The sequence below is a fragment of the Ascaphus truei genome, chromosome 19 (assembly GCF_040206685.1).
Source record: "Ascaphus truei isolate aAscTru1 chromosome 19, aAscTru1.hap1, whole genome shotgun sequence".
NCBI classification, from domain to species: Eukaryota; Metazoa; Chordata; class Amphibia; order Anura; family Ascaphidae; genus Ascaphus; species Ascaphus truei.
This window is the reverse complement of record NC_134501.1, coordinates 20717255-20732032: the sequence shown is the minus strand read 5'-3', so window position 1 is coordinate 20732032 and position 14778 is coordinate 20717255. Positions and strand designations below refer to the sequence as shown.

The 14778-nt window shown below is 52.2% G+C and overlaps 1 protein-coding gene across 7 annotated transcripts in view; it reads left to right on the top strand.

Annotated features, from left to right (window-relative positions):
• CBFA2T3 (CBFA2/RUNX1 partner transcriptional co-repressor 3) overlaps window positions 1–14778 on the top strand; it is an 82611-nt gene that overhangs the window by 41044 nt on the left and 26789 nt on the right. For 2 of the 7 annotated variants that reach the window (XM_075576816.1, XM_075576819.1), the window contains exons 1-2: window positions 1905–3225; window positions 14507–14652. In XM_075576816.1, the coding sequence (XP_075432931.1) occupies window positions 14532–14652 (121 nt within the window). In that variant the 5' untranslated portion in view covers window positions 1905–3225; window positions 14507–14531. Of the gene's footprint in view, window positions 1–1898; window positions 3226–14506; window positions 14736–14778 lie in introns of those variants that run through there. The other 5 variants (XM_075576814.1, XM_075576813.1, XM_075576818.1 and 2 more) reach the window with 5 other exon arrangements.

Below are 14778 nucleotides of genomic sequence, written 5' to 3'. Positions count from 1 at the left end.
CAGGATATCCCTGCTTCACAGTGTTTGACTGAGCCACTGATTGAGCCACCTGTGCTGTAGCAGGGATATCCTGAAAACCTGACCTGTTGGAAGCTTTTTGAGGTCTGGAGTTGGCCACTCCTGCCTTAAAGGCAGCGACATTGTCCCCAAGTTGCACCTGTTAGCGCCAGTATAACAGACGGGCCCTGTTCTGTACGTATGTCAAAAAAAGAGTGGGACAGACCAGGTACAGAAGTGGGGGCAGTTTGGGATGGTATCACATCCTGCCTGCAGTTTCAGAAGCCCTCTGTATGGGATGCAAACATTCTCTTATCAGTGAGCCCATCTGTCTGCCTGCTCCTATCTGTTGCCCCACACTCAGACACAGCCAGGGTGGGGGCTGTTTCTGAGCCCCTCACACTGCGGCTGCCAGCACGGGCAGGAGAACAGCGGTGTGCACAGCACTTTACAGCACACACAGAGGGTGTCGCGTTCACCCCAGTCCCATTGCTCTGCAATGATTTGCAGGCCTCTCTGGCAGTGGAGGGGTTACAGCATCGTTTTATGTCTGCACCTTACAAATCAAACCATAACATTTAGGGCGAGGGGTCCCTTACCCTGCAATAACCCCACACATACACAGTGCTTAACCAAGGCGAGGGAGCGCCGACGTGAGAATGGGACGCGGGGGCAAATGATTCTTGGGCACGCGCAGTAATAAACAAACCAAACAAGCGCGATAATATACATATTGTTTCATATTTCAAAAACCGTTTAGAATCTGTTATTATTTTAGCAAATAATATTTGTTACATTCTAATTGTTTTATAAAACATATAAAAATTCTGTTTTTTTTTTTTTTTAGATTATGACAATAATGCTATAAAATTGAACGTGTGGTCTAAGAAAAAAAGGTACAGGAATTGCGTTCCACTGTGCTCCCCCTGTATAATATATATATATATATATATATACATATATACATATATATATATACATATATACACACACACACACACACACACTATATACAGTACATACATTAAGTGCTACCATTTAACATACAGTATATCTCCTTGTCAAGAGGCCTTTAGAAACGTATACAGATACTCGGAAATGTTATATAATGCAGTATGCTGTTTTTACACAAAAGGAATTAACTAATGCAAAACATATACACTATAATTAACTCCTTCAGAGCACAACAGCCGGCAGCGCTATGGTCTGCCCAGGGATAATATGATTTTAAACAGACATTGGGAGCTAGATATACAACAAAAAAAGCACAGCACCAGATTTAATCAATAGAAGTATATACACCCGCAATACTATATATTCTGTTGGTTATACCAACGGTGCTCAACTTCAGTCCTCAAGCCCCCACAACAGGTCCGGTTTTCAGGATATTCCTGGTTCTGCAAAGGTGGCTCGATCAGTCGCTGCTTCAGCACAGGTGGCTCAATCAGAGACTCAGCCTTTGATTGAGCGACCTGTGCTGAAGCAGAGCTATCCTGAAAACCTGACCTGTTGGGGGGCCTTGAGGACGGGAGTTCAGCACCCCTGGGTGGCACTTTATTTACAGCAGTGAGTATTTGATACATTCTCCCAAATACAGGTGTCATTGTTGCAATCGATGGGTTATATTTCTGCAGCCAGGAGCCTATTAACCCTTCGCTGCCAGAGAGGCCAGCAATGCATTGCTCTGCAGCCCGGCTCCGCGATGGTGGCAGCAAAGGGACTCGGGGGTCACAAAGGCCATGTCACCGAACTCCGACATGTTGGACACTTTCACCCCCGGAGGTTGCCACTCCCAGGCCTGGGCAGTGAAAGGGTTACCGGGAAGACAGAGCGAGCGTGACAGATCTGTGAGCCCTTCATCCACCCGTCACCATAACAGAGGGATCACTGTGTCCCCAAGTGTCTGTAATTGCAGCCACACAGGCACAGAGGAGATAGAGAGCCAGTGACAGGCTGCAGTGACAGGGTGACACCAGGGGACAGGCAGGAGGTGAGAAGCTGAGGCAGAGGCGGGCAACTACAGTCCTCAAGGGCCCCCAACAGGTCAGGCTTCAGCATAGGTGGCTCTGAAGACTGCACCGCCTGCGCTGCAGCAGGGTTATCCTGAAAACCTGACCTGTTGGCGGCCCTTGAGGACTGGAGCTGCCCACCCCTGAGCCAGGGCAATGTTAGTTCCTGCTGAGTGGACAGTTTAACATCTTCCCTGCCAACCAGCATGAGCCTCAGAGGACCAGTCCTTTCACAGCTGGAGAATGCAGATATTAACCCCGCGGGTGCTGGAGGGCCCAGCAACGCATTGATGCTCGGATTTCATCACTCTATCCTTAACCCTTCGCGTTTCACATTATTTTAACCTCTTGTTTTCCCTGCAATGTATTACCAAGCGAAGTCTATGGGCTCATAGCCTGTCTGGCAGGAGACAGACATACTCGGTGTCACTCTACACTGCAGAATGCCCATTTGCACACAATGTCCTTTGTTGTGTATGTGAGTGCAGCCCCAGAGCAGCCTGCCCGGCGGGGAAGTGGTTAATGAGTCGCAGCTCCCCCTGCAGGGGCATGCAGGCACTGCACCCTCTGCCACACTGAGCGCTGAGTGAGGAGGAGCAGCAGTGTGAGTGTGAGAGGCAGCGCAGGAGGACCGGGGCACACGGAACCGGGGCACGCGGAACCGGGACACGCAGAACCAGGGCATCGGGACAATCTGAACCGGGACAGACAGAACCAGGGAACCGGGACAGAGAGCCGGGACCGCCAGCACCGGGACACTGAGCACTTTTATACTCGGGGACTGCACACCCGGACCGGACCGGACCTGAGCCTGATACCCCCGGGTGCGGGTCCGGGCTGCGGCGAGAATGCGGGTTATGTGACCGGGGCAGAGGAGGGAGGTCTCCCCCAGAGACACCCGGAGCGGGTCACATCTATCCGGGGAAGAGGGGTGACACGCAGAGGGTGAGAAGGGGCAGCCTGGGGTGGGTTACCCGCAAGAGAGGGTCCCACCTCCCCCAGAGACACCGGACAGGCTCTGATCTAGTGAAGCACCAGGCTCGGGTGACAGTCCCCAGGCTCGGGTGACAGTCCCCAGGCTCGGGTGACAGTCCCCAGGCTCGGGTGACAGTCCCCAGGCTCGGGTGAGACATGCTGCAGCTACTTTTTGTTGGACCGGTAACTGTTGGATTTGTGACCCCTGATCACTGACCTGCAGCTCCAGCCTGACCCCAGGACGGTGAGTGACAGGGACCCCCCTGTGACGCGGGCTGAGGGGGGGGGGGGGGCTCTATATGTGCTGTGTATATGTATGGATATGTATATATGTGTGGGGATGTACATGTCAGTGTGATTTCTGTCTCGCCCGCAGAGCTTACACTCCCTGCGTGATGCTCACAGTGTGTTAGTGGCACAGTATTGGCTGCAGTGGGGTATCTGTAATGCCCACTTGTCACCCTGTGAAGAGGTTAAGGTTGATCCCCTTTTATATCTGGTGCTGCGCTATAGTATTTGAAGCCTTATCAGAAAAGACACCCCACGCCCCCCAGACGGTGAGGACATAACCAAACCCCTCTCAATCAGGATATCACTAAGCCCCCTCCCCCCCCCACATGACGGGGACATCAATAAGCCCCCCTATCATGGTGAGGATAACACCGAGCCCCCCACATGACGAGGACATCAGTAAGCCCCCCAATCATGGTGAGGATAACAGAGCCCCCCACATGGCGAGGACATCAGTAAGCCCCCCAATCATGGTGAGGATAACAGAGCCCCCCTATCATGGTGAGGATATTACTAAGCCCCCCCCCACATGACGGGGACATCAGTAAGCCCCCCTATCATGGTGAGGATATCACCGAGCCCCCCACATGGTGAGGACATCACCGAGCCCCCCTATCATGGTGAGGATAACACTTAGCCCCCCTTTCATGGGGAGGATATCACAGAGCCCCCCACATGGTGAGGACATCACCGAGCCCCCCACATGGTGAGGATATCACCGAGCCCCCCACATGGTGAGGACATCAGTAAGCCCCCCACATGGCAAGGATATCACAGAGCCCCCCACATGGTGAGGATATCGTGAGCCCCCACATGGTGAGGATATCACCGAGACCCCACATGGTGAGGACATCAGTAAGCCCCCCACATGGCGAAGATATCACCGAGCCCCCCACATGGGGAGGATATCACTAAGCCCCCCACATGGTGAGGACATAACCGAGCCCCTCACATGATGAGGATATCACTAAGCCCCCCACATGGTGAGGACATCACTCTCACATCAGTTGCTGAGGAGTGCCTCAGTGCAGGGACCTTGTAGCTGACAGATACGTTTTCTAACATAGAAGACATTGGGACAGAAAATACTGTACTGTACTAACTTGCTGCGAAACATACACTTTACCAGCTCCAACATACTACTGTGAAAAGAAATACTCTTCATGCCAAACAAATGACAAGACCCCCCCCCCCCCCCCCACCCCACACACTGCAAAATACCAAATATCAACAAATCACACCAACGACATCCTATGTGTGAGCGTGAATAGGAACAGAGCCATCATTCGGGCTGGAATTATTCCAGGGGAAGCGAGAATTTAGTTGTGGTCATTGTGGGGGGTGGTTGCCATCTTTTCCTAACCATGTTCTCAGGGCTTTACAGAATTAGCAGGACTGACTGAATGACAGGAGACTGGCCATACAACACAGGGAGAAGGATGTTAACTCATTACCCTGCAGAGCTTACAATCTAAATTACAGACATCTCTAAATAGGACCCCCCCCCCCCTCCCAAGAAAGGGCCACGTTACAGGGGAAAATGTGGTGCTGTGATAGATAAAATAATTTCATATGTAATTATACCAGAACATTGCCTTGATCTTCTCTAATGCAGAAAAAGCGGTACCCATTTACTCTGAGAGGGTCCCAGAGGGGTGACAGACATCCCTATAATGCACAATAAGCTTTGTCTTGGCAGTAACAAAGCACTGTGTAATCTTCTTAGCGATGCCTGTGTATTATTTGCTAGTTCATGGAGAGTGATACTTACGTGTCACACAGAGTGTTCCCAACGTGTAGCGCGGTGTCACCAAGCCTGGCGTGTGAAGCGGTTCGTGCATTTCATGCAGGGACCCCAGGCGGGAGAGGTCCCGGGCACAGACCGTAACAGTGTGACAGAGGCATTCACCAGGGGGGCACAAGTGACAGAGGCATTCCCCAGGGGGGCACAAGTGACAGAGGAAAGGAAGATATTGATGTCTTTGGAATTTAGCAAAGATTGAATTCCTTTTTTTCAACCAAATCTATTACTATTATTATTACTGTTTATTTGTAAAGTGCCAGCATATCGGGGAGCACGGTACAATGGGGATATCGCTGACATAAACAGAATGACATACTAAACAAGTGCAAACGCATACGAAGAGGTAATGAGGGGGCTGCTCCGGAGACCTTACAGTCTAGTGCAGGGGTAGGCAACTCCAGTCCTCAAGGGCCACCAACAGGTCAGGTGTTCAGGATATCCCTGCTTCAGCAGAGGTGGCTCAATACTGAGCCACTGATTGAGCCCCCCTGTGCTGAAGCAGGGCTATCTCTAATACCTTGGCCTGTTGGTGGCCCTTGAGAACAAGAGTCAGTCATAATGACTGAGCCACCTGTGCTGAAGCAGGGATATCCTGAGAACCTGACCTGTAGTTGGGCCACCCCTGTTCCTCTACAGGGAACAATCCGGCTGTCATTACTGTATATGTTGTGCGCCTTCCTCCCGCCTCCCGTGATTGCTTCACATGTTCACACCTCACCACATCAGCCCCGGCTGGGGCCTCGGCACACTGCCACCCAGTCTCGTATTCACGTGCGGAGCTGGACAGTTGCGTCTCGTCATCTTTTTATTGGTGATAGAAATGGCCTTTTCTCCTCTGCTTTTTCCTCCCGGTGCTCTGGCCGGGGTCAGAGAATTATCCACGCGGAGCCGCTCTGCAACAGGTCATTCCGGCTCTGCGGCCTGTAGAAAGGCTCCTGTGTTATTTGCGGTGCGGTTTGTTAACTCCCGCGGGCCGCCACATTGGGGCACGTCCAATCAGTGAAGCTGGGTATATAACTCCTGCGGTGCCAGGACGTTTGGTAAGCTCTTGCTCTGACAGTGAAAGAGTTAAAGCCGCAATATTGGCAAGTAACAGGCCTGACTTGTGTCCCACCGGTGTCCCAAAGCTGGGCGGGTCGGTGTCATACGAGCAGCGTGTTTACATTCCTGCTTCACTTCCTGCGGGCAACGATGACATCACTAGGACTCCACAGGAAGTGAGCAAGGGGTCGGAAAGTAAATGACAGGGGTGTACATACAGATATCTGGGAACCCAGCGATCCTTGACCCTTTCAGCAGGACATTGGGCCACGTGTTGGTATATTTTCGGGCCCGGCAGGAAAATGGATAACAAAAAGAATAAGTCAGAGATATATCCATGGCGGAGGGGTCAGGAAGAGCTGGAATGTGAACAGAATTCAGGAACGAAATATTTCCACCTCTTGTTAGACAGCGATCTGTCAGAGAGGAAAATGCACCACTAGCTTGCACAGCAATGAGTTAGTGCAGGGGTGCCCAACTCCAGTCCTTAATCCCCCCCAACCCCAACAGGTCAGGTTTTCAGGATATCCCAGCTTCAGCACAGGTGGCTCAATCAGAGGCTCAGTCTTCCACTGAGCCTCTGATTGAGCCACCTGCGCTGAAGCTGGGACTTTTTGAGCCACCTGTGCTGAAACAGGAACTGATTGAGTCACCTGTGCTGCAGCTGGGACTTTTTGAGCCACCTGTGCTGAAGCAGGAACTGATTGAGCCACCTGTGCTGAAGCTGGGATATCCTAAAAACCTGACCTGTTGGGGGGGGCGGGGGGCTTGAGAACTGGAGTTGAGCACCCCTGCATTAGTGATCCCTCTGGCGGCAAAAGTGATAAATGGCCCCATTTCACACGTCCCCTGCTGGGTTTTCGTTGTGGCAGTTCAGAGCCGGTATCCCAAGGCCAGCCGTACACCGTCACACAATGCCGGGCGTGTATGGAGGTAGCGGCTTCCAGAGCAGACTCCTCTCTGGCAGAGACAACGTTAAGAGCTCCTTGTTTAATGCAGGGTGATTTTACAGCTGTGGTTGTGTGGTTGAGTGAGCAGTCAGCGCTGGCAGAGATAAGGCTCCCAGACATGATAAATAGGGAGGCACACCAAGAGGGGGGCTGTGAGAGACTCACTCAGACATGCAGGTGCTCCCCCCACACTCACTCACACACACACACACACACACACACATATATATACAAACACATTCATAGCACAGGGGCGGCCAACTCCAGTTCTCAAGAGGCACCAACAGGTCAGGTTTTCAGGATATCCCGGCCTCAGCACAGGTGGCTCAATCAGAATGACTGAGCCACTGATTGAGCCACCTGTGCTGAAGCAGGGATATCCTGAAAACCTGACCTGTTGGTAGCTCTCGAGGACTGTATTTGGCCCACCCCTTCTCTACACGCACTTACTCGCCCGCACATCCGAAAACCCCTGCATGCCTCCTGCCGTACCACTTGGATTGCAAGCTCATCGGGCCAGATATTCCTTTCTCCCTACTTTTGGGTTATATTGTAGCTCCCCGCATTATATCGCCGGCTCTGCGATACGCCGCTGCCGCCGCCATGGTGCGCTGTAAATATATACATACAAGCAGATCATCGGCCAGTGGGTTCTGGCCATACCGTGTGTCTCCTGCTTGTATCAGGAAAGGGACACGCAACCTGTGCCATTAAATTGTTCCAAAATGTGTTGCTAACCCCTCCGAAAGGAATGGCGTTGCACGGAGTTACATAGATACATCATTATATAGTGACATAGTTGCATAGTAGATGAGATTGAAAAAAGACATACGTCCATCAAGGTCATCCTATGCTAAATTTAGAGTTCTCCCACTTCAGTGGCCAGTGCCTTCCCCCCAACTGCTTCCAGGGGTGGCAGTGTGCCCTGTGAGTGAGGTGGCACATGGAAGGTTAATGCTGCGCGGAGTAACAAGCTGCTTGTCTGTACAAACAGAGAGGCAGCTGGGAGGCAGGGCGGCTTTGCATTGTGCACCATTCAGGGATCAGGCGACACGCTGCCCTGTGCCACAAGCACCCGGGACCCACTCACCCCTCTAGCCTGGGTAATACAGAGCAGCATCCCTCTCTCCAACAGCAAAGAGAAAGCACTCAGCCAGGCGACATCATCATTAGCGTTGCTCGTGTTTGTTTCATATTTCACGATAGATGTTTAATAATTTAGCAAATTGACACACACCCAGCATGCTGAATGTAATACACAGTGCAGACTGCTCTCGTTAGGGACTAGATAAGGGATCTTAATTAAACGAGGTGAGAATGCAGCACGGCTTCAGGCTGAGTTATAGGGTATATACTGTATCGATGGGGGTGCATTAATGGCCTTACATCAGTAGGGCTCTGAGAATGCAGCAGTGAACAAAGGTATAAATGGGGGTATTGATAGATTTGGGGGGTATTTATGGATATTGGAACAGGGACGCCATGCTAAGCAACTCTCAGCTTACAATGAAGCCAGAAGGTGTGCTAATTATTTGCATACACATTCTTTGATATTGCTCTGAAGACCCCTGTACCCTCTGCCCCATGCCATGATTACCACACACTCTAGGCTGGCATGATGCCAGTCTAAACCTTGCAGTGCCACACGCTGTATGGCTGAGCCCTGTGGCACTGAAGGGTTAATCTCTAATGACCGCTGGGTGCATGGGTATTGGTTATTGGGGTGGGGGTGTTGTTTGGGGCATGAACCCCTGTGGCCCCCAGTATTTCCATATCATTCTCTCCGCACACCGAGTGCAATTACTAGGGTAATTAAAACAGGATGAGTTAATTGGCATTCATTTACATGGCAGATGGTTTTAATTGTGGTATCAAACAATTCACCTGTTTATATAAACAAAAGTGAGGCGTGATCGCCAAGCACAGTGCGACATCTGACACACAGGAATGCAATCTAACAACACAACAATTTAATAACTGAGACACAGCAACAAAATACAACATAATGACAACGCATAGCCCACAACTCTACACTTCAACACACAACTGTACACATCAACGTACAACTCTACACATAACCCACAACTCTACACATCAACACACAACTGGACACATCAACGTAAAACTCTACACATAACACTCAACTCTACACACAACTGTGCATATCAACATACAACTGTGCATATCAACATACAACTCGACACATAACCCAGAACTCTTCACATTGACACACAACTGTTTACACACAACATTACCCATCAATATACAGCGCTACACATCAACACACAACTCGCCAAATAACCCACAACTGTACACATCAACATGTAAAACGACACATTGGCCCATTCCAAACAATCCCTAAGACATTGCACATGTGGATAGCACACAGTCCTGCTGACTGTATTGCGATACACACAAATGTGTAACTACTGTATGTGAAGTAAACAAGAGGAATACATGGCACACACTGCATTACAGGAAAGCAGCACGTGTGCAGAACAACACACACGTTTACAACTCATTTTACACATCACCACTCACACAACACTCACACAATATCACTTACACAGCATCACTCACACAACTCACATCTCCCACAGCACACGTCACTGACACAGCGCACGTCATTCCCACGTCACGCACAGCGCAACTCACTCACAGTTCACGTCGCACAACATCATTCACACACCACACGTCACATCACTGACACAGCTCACAACTGCCACAGCACACAACATCATTCTCACAGCGCTCAACACCACTGACAGCGCATGTCTCTGTCACACAGTGCACAACACTCACACAGTGCCCGTCACATAGCGCACAACAGCACTGACAGCGCACAATACCACACTGTGTATCACACAACAGCACTGCCAGCGCACAATACCACACTGTGTATCACACAACAGCACTGACAGCGCACAATACCACACTGTGTATCACAGAACCGTTATTTTCGTTACAATGTAATTCTTTTATTCCAGAATTAGTTTCCCTATTAGTTATGTTATTCTGTACAAAGTGAAATGGTTACCTACTTCCTACAGCGCTTTAGCCGGAACTAAGTGTACTACAATGTGCTAACATTGAAGGGGCTAAGAGATGCTCTGCAGGTTCCTAGCATGGAAGGAGCTAAGCGATGCTCTGCAGGTCCCTAACATGGAAGGAGCTAAGCGATGCTCTGCAGGTCCCTAACATGGAAGGAGCTAAGCGATGCTCTGCAGGTCCCTAGCATGGAAGGAGCCAAGCGATGCTCTGCAGGTCCCTAGCATGGAAGGAGCCAAGCGATGCTCTGCAGGTCCCTAACATGGAAGGAGCTAAGCGATGCTCTGCAGGTCCCTAACATGGAAGGAGCTAAGCGATGCTCTGCAGGTCCCTAGCATGGAAGGAGCTAAGCGATGCTCTGCAGGTCCCTAGCATGGAAGGAGCTAAGCGATGCTCTGCAGGTCCCTAGCATGGAAGGAGCCAAGCGATGCTCTGCAGGTCCCTAGCATGGAAGGAGCTAAGCGATGCTCTGCAGGTCTCTGCCCAGTTGGATAGGCTGCTTGCTCTGCAGTGGAAGAGCACATTCCTCCAGCCCCAGCTCTGCACAGTGTCTCTGGCTCCCAGCTGCACTGAGTGTTTCCATAACACAGACCAGATGGAGCCCTGTGTCTCAGGGTCTTATCTGGAGTTGTTCTTGGCGTTGGCTGGTCCCTGAATTTCAGGAATACTTTGCTTTATTTAGGCGCAGGGCTGGGATCAGCCTCCCAACATCTGCTCTGCATTTCCAGCCATTTAAAGAGCAGGCACAGGGCTGCTGGGGGAAATGGTTTAACCCTCGCTCTGTTCCCACACTATCTAATGTTGCTTATTTTTCTCCTGTAACTCTCGCTCTCTTTATACAGCTATATGTCTCACGTATCTTTCTAATTCCTATTGCCTCTCCCTTTCTTTCTTCCCCCTTTCTGTTATAGCCTCTCCCTAGTTCTCCATCCTTGCAGAATGTTCCTGTCACACACACTTTCCCTCTTTCCCCTTCTCTCTCTCCTCCTCTTTTCTCTCTCCCCTTTCTATCTCTTTCCCCCCTTCTCTCTCTCCCCCCTTCTCTCTCCCCCCCTTCTCTCTCCCTCCCCCTTCTCTCTCTCCCACCTTCTCTCTCCCCCCCTTCTCTCTCTCCCCTCTTCTCTATCTCCCCCTTCTCTCTTCCCCCCCTCCCCTCTCCCCCCCTCCTCTCCCCCCCTCCCCTCGCCCCCCCTCCCCTCTCCCCCCCTTCTCCCCCCCCCCTCCCCTCTCCCCCCTTCTCTCCCCCCCCTCCCCTCTCCCCCCTTCTCTCCCCCCCCTCCCCTCTCCCCCCCCTTCTCTCCCCCCCCTCCCCTCTCCCCCCCCCCCTCCCCTCTCCCCCCTTCTCTCCCCCCCCTCCCCTCTCCCCCCCCTTCTCTCCCCCCCCTCCCCTCTCCCCCCCCTTCTCTCCCCCCCTCCCCACCCTTCTCTCTCCCCCCCCCCCACCCTTCTCTCTCCCCCCCACCCTTCTCTCTCCAGTATATATTTCACACCCAGAGAGCAGTCAGGCGACATTAACTATTGGCGGGAGGAAATGTCCAAAACATTCACAGGAGTTTGCGAAACGCGTGAAATGGTCCCTTTTCCCCCCCAGCAAAAATAATTTTGGGCCTAGTCAGCGTTCGCAAGCAATTCACCGTGTTTTAACCCTATGGTTGTCCCAGGACGTAACTGCGAGATCACCCCCTTTTTGGGCGTGTTTTCTAGGGGAGATCGCATTCTGACACGCAGAGAAATATAAGAGGAAGGAGGACTCTTCCATTTCCGGATGAAGTGACATCACGTTCGCTCAGGAGAGCGGTCACGAGATCGCGATTTGGCGGAGGGGCCGTGGCACACTGGTGCCGCGTCCCCTCTGGCAACCACAGAGTTAAGTCACTGTGCGTTGTAATTTCCCCTAATGTGCTAAATTCTCTGGAATGGCTAGATTCGCTTAATGCTGAGACTGTAACTTGGGCCTATACACATTATTAGCCCTGTGAGACTTAGAGAAACGTCTTGCAAAGAAAGCTAAACGTTGTTTTGCCTATCTCTGGTGAAGGTCACCTTCACAATGCCCCCCTCTGCTGGGCGGCTGTGCCATGCATCTACATGGACTTTCTCAATGCTGCCAGTCCCCTGCAAAGTAACATACCTTCCTGCTGAGCCTCTTATCCAAAGGAGGCTCTGCTGTAAGTGACCCGTCGGGTGTATGCCAGGGGTCCTCAACTCCAATCCTCAAGGCCCTCCAACAGGTCAGGTTTTTAGGAAATCCCGGCTTCAGCACAGGTGGCTCAATCAGCGGCTCAGTCATTGACTGAGCCGCTGATTGAGCCACCTGTGCTGAAGCCGAGATATCCTGAACACCTGGCCTGTTGGAGGGCCTTGAGGACTGGAGTTGAGGACCCCTGGTGTGTGCAATTACAAGGGGCCATGCCCCTCTGCGCTGATTGTGACACTTTTGCACAGGGCTGTATACAGAGGGTGACACTCCTCAGATAAGCCTGGCTGCGTGCCGGCCCCTGCCCACCGGGTCTGATGGGAGCCAGATGTCCCTGTCACCGCACAGCCCTCCAGCTGCAACCCATTAGCAAATAAAGCAGGAGACATTCCTGGGCTGGAGCTGGGCTGGGAGCGCTGGACTTTTCCATCCACGGGCCTGTCAGAAGCCAAACGGAAAACAACCCCAGCGCTCACCAATAACAGGGACTCATCTGCAGCACTGGCGGGGGTCTCACCCGCAGAAGGGGCGCAGGGTGGAACCCCTAACTTGGGGGTGGGAGGCTGACACCACTGTAGAAATACAAGGGAATGACCCCGTCACCTGTGGGTTATAAACCAGGCGTGGGCAACTTCAGTCCTCGAGGGCCACCAACAGGTCAGGTTTTCAGGATATCCCTGCTTCAGCACAGGTGGCTCAATCAGTGACTCTGTCGAAGACTGTACCACCGGTGCTGAAGCAAGGATATCCGGAAAACCTGACCTGTTGGTGGCCTTTTACAGACTGGAGTTGCCCAGCACAGTTATAAACAGGTCATTACTGCTACTGGTTAAACAAGGGTGACCAGTCCCGCTCAACTATTGTTTAACTTCACCGTTTGAGGGGTGCTGCTATCTTGGATCTAGGTAGATACACAAAAATTGGGGGGGGGGGGCATTTGCAGCGATAAGATCAATCTATTTTCTTTATTCCGTTAATGCTACTGTACAAGAGATATGATGCATGCAGCCTTCTGGATAAAACCCTGATGGGCTTCCATCTCTTTGCAATGCATTGGCGGCTCCTCTGGCAGGGAAGGGGTTAAGAGTGTAGGCACAGGGCAGCCCTGGCAGAGACTTCCTCCCCTGCCCTGCATTGCCTTCTTTGGTCTTGGCCTGGGTTACGCAGAAGGCCTGGGACTGATCACAGCAGCTGTCACACACCTGTCCTCCGCTTTCAAACGGCAGTGAACCCTCCGGACTGGATCCCTGGCAGAGACCTGCGCAGAAATACTGTGTGTGTGTGTCCAAGCAGGGAAGGGTTAATAATAGCAGAGCGTGGTGGCGGCGGGGGGGGGGGGGGGGAAGCAGCTGATCCCAACAGCAGGTGTTTGAAGATGGCTTTCTGCTCCCTGTCCTGTTCCTATGCCCCCCCCCACCCATCACCGCACTCCACCTGAATGGTAATACTCATCCCCCCACCCCGGCCCTTAATCTAATTCTCATCCCCCCCGCCCCCCCGCACCCCCTAACCCTTCTTTCTGTATATCGCTCTGTGTATTAGAGAAGCCTCCCGCCTCTGAGCTCTGTGTATTAGAGAAGCCCTCTGCCTCAGATGCTCTGTGTATTAGAGAAGCCCCCTGCCTCTGAGCTCTGTGTATTAGAGAAGCCCCCAGCCTCTGCACTCTGCGTATTAGAGAAGCCCCCAGCCTCTGATCTCTCTGTATTAGAGAAGCCCCTTCCCTTTGAGGATTGTGTAGTAGAGAAGCCCTCTCTACCTCTGAGCTCTGTGTATTAGAGAAGCCCCCGCCTCTGAGCTCTGTGTATTAGAGAAGCCCCCGCCTCTGAGCTCTGTGTATTAGAGAATCCCTCTGCCTCTGAGCTCTGTGTATTAGAGAAGCCCCCTGCCTCTGAGCTCTGTGTATTAGAGAAGCCCCCCGCCTCTGCACTCTGCGTATTAGAGAAGCCCCCAGCCTCTGAGCTCTGTGTATCAGAGAAGCCCCCAGCCTCTGAGCTCTGTGTATTAGAGAATCCCCCTGCCTCTGAGCTCTGTGTATTCGAGAAGCCCCCCGCCTCTGCACTCTGCGTATTAGAGAAGCCCCCAGCCTCTGCACTCTGTGTATTACAGAAGCCCCTTCCCTTTGAGGATTGTGTATTAGAGAAGCCCTGTCTCCAGACTGCCTCTCTCCCTCTGACCTCTCCCTCTCTCCCCGCAGGCACCTCACTGGATACCGCACTACGATGCCAGACTCACCAGCCGATGTGAAGACTCAGACACGGACCTCCCCACCCAGCATGCCCCCTCCCTCACCCGCCCTGAGCCAGGGGGCCAACCGCAGCTCTTCCTTCACCCCAAGCACAAGTGAGAGGGCGAGGGTGGGGCCCCTGTGAGATGGAATCAGTGGGAACAGGGCCGGTGGGGAGTTTGGCGGGACCCAGTGCAGAGTGAGTATGGCGGGGCCTCTTACCCCCTCCGGCCCAGGCATCT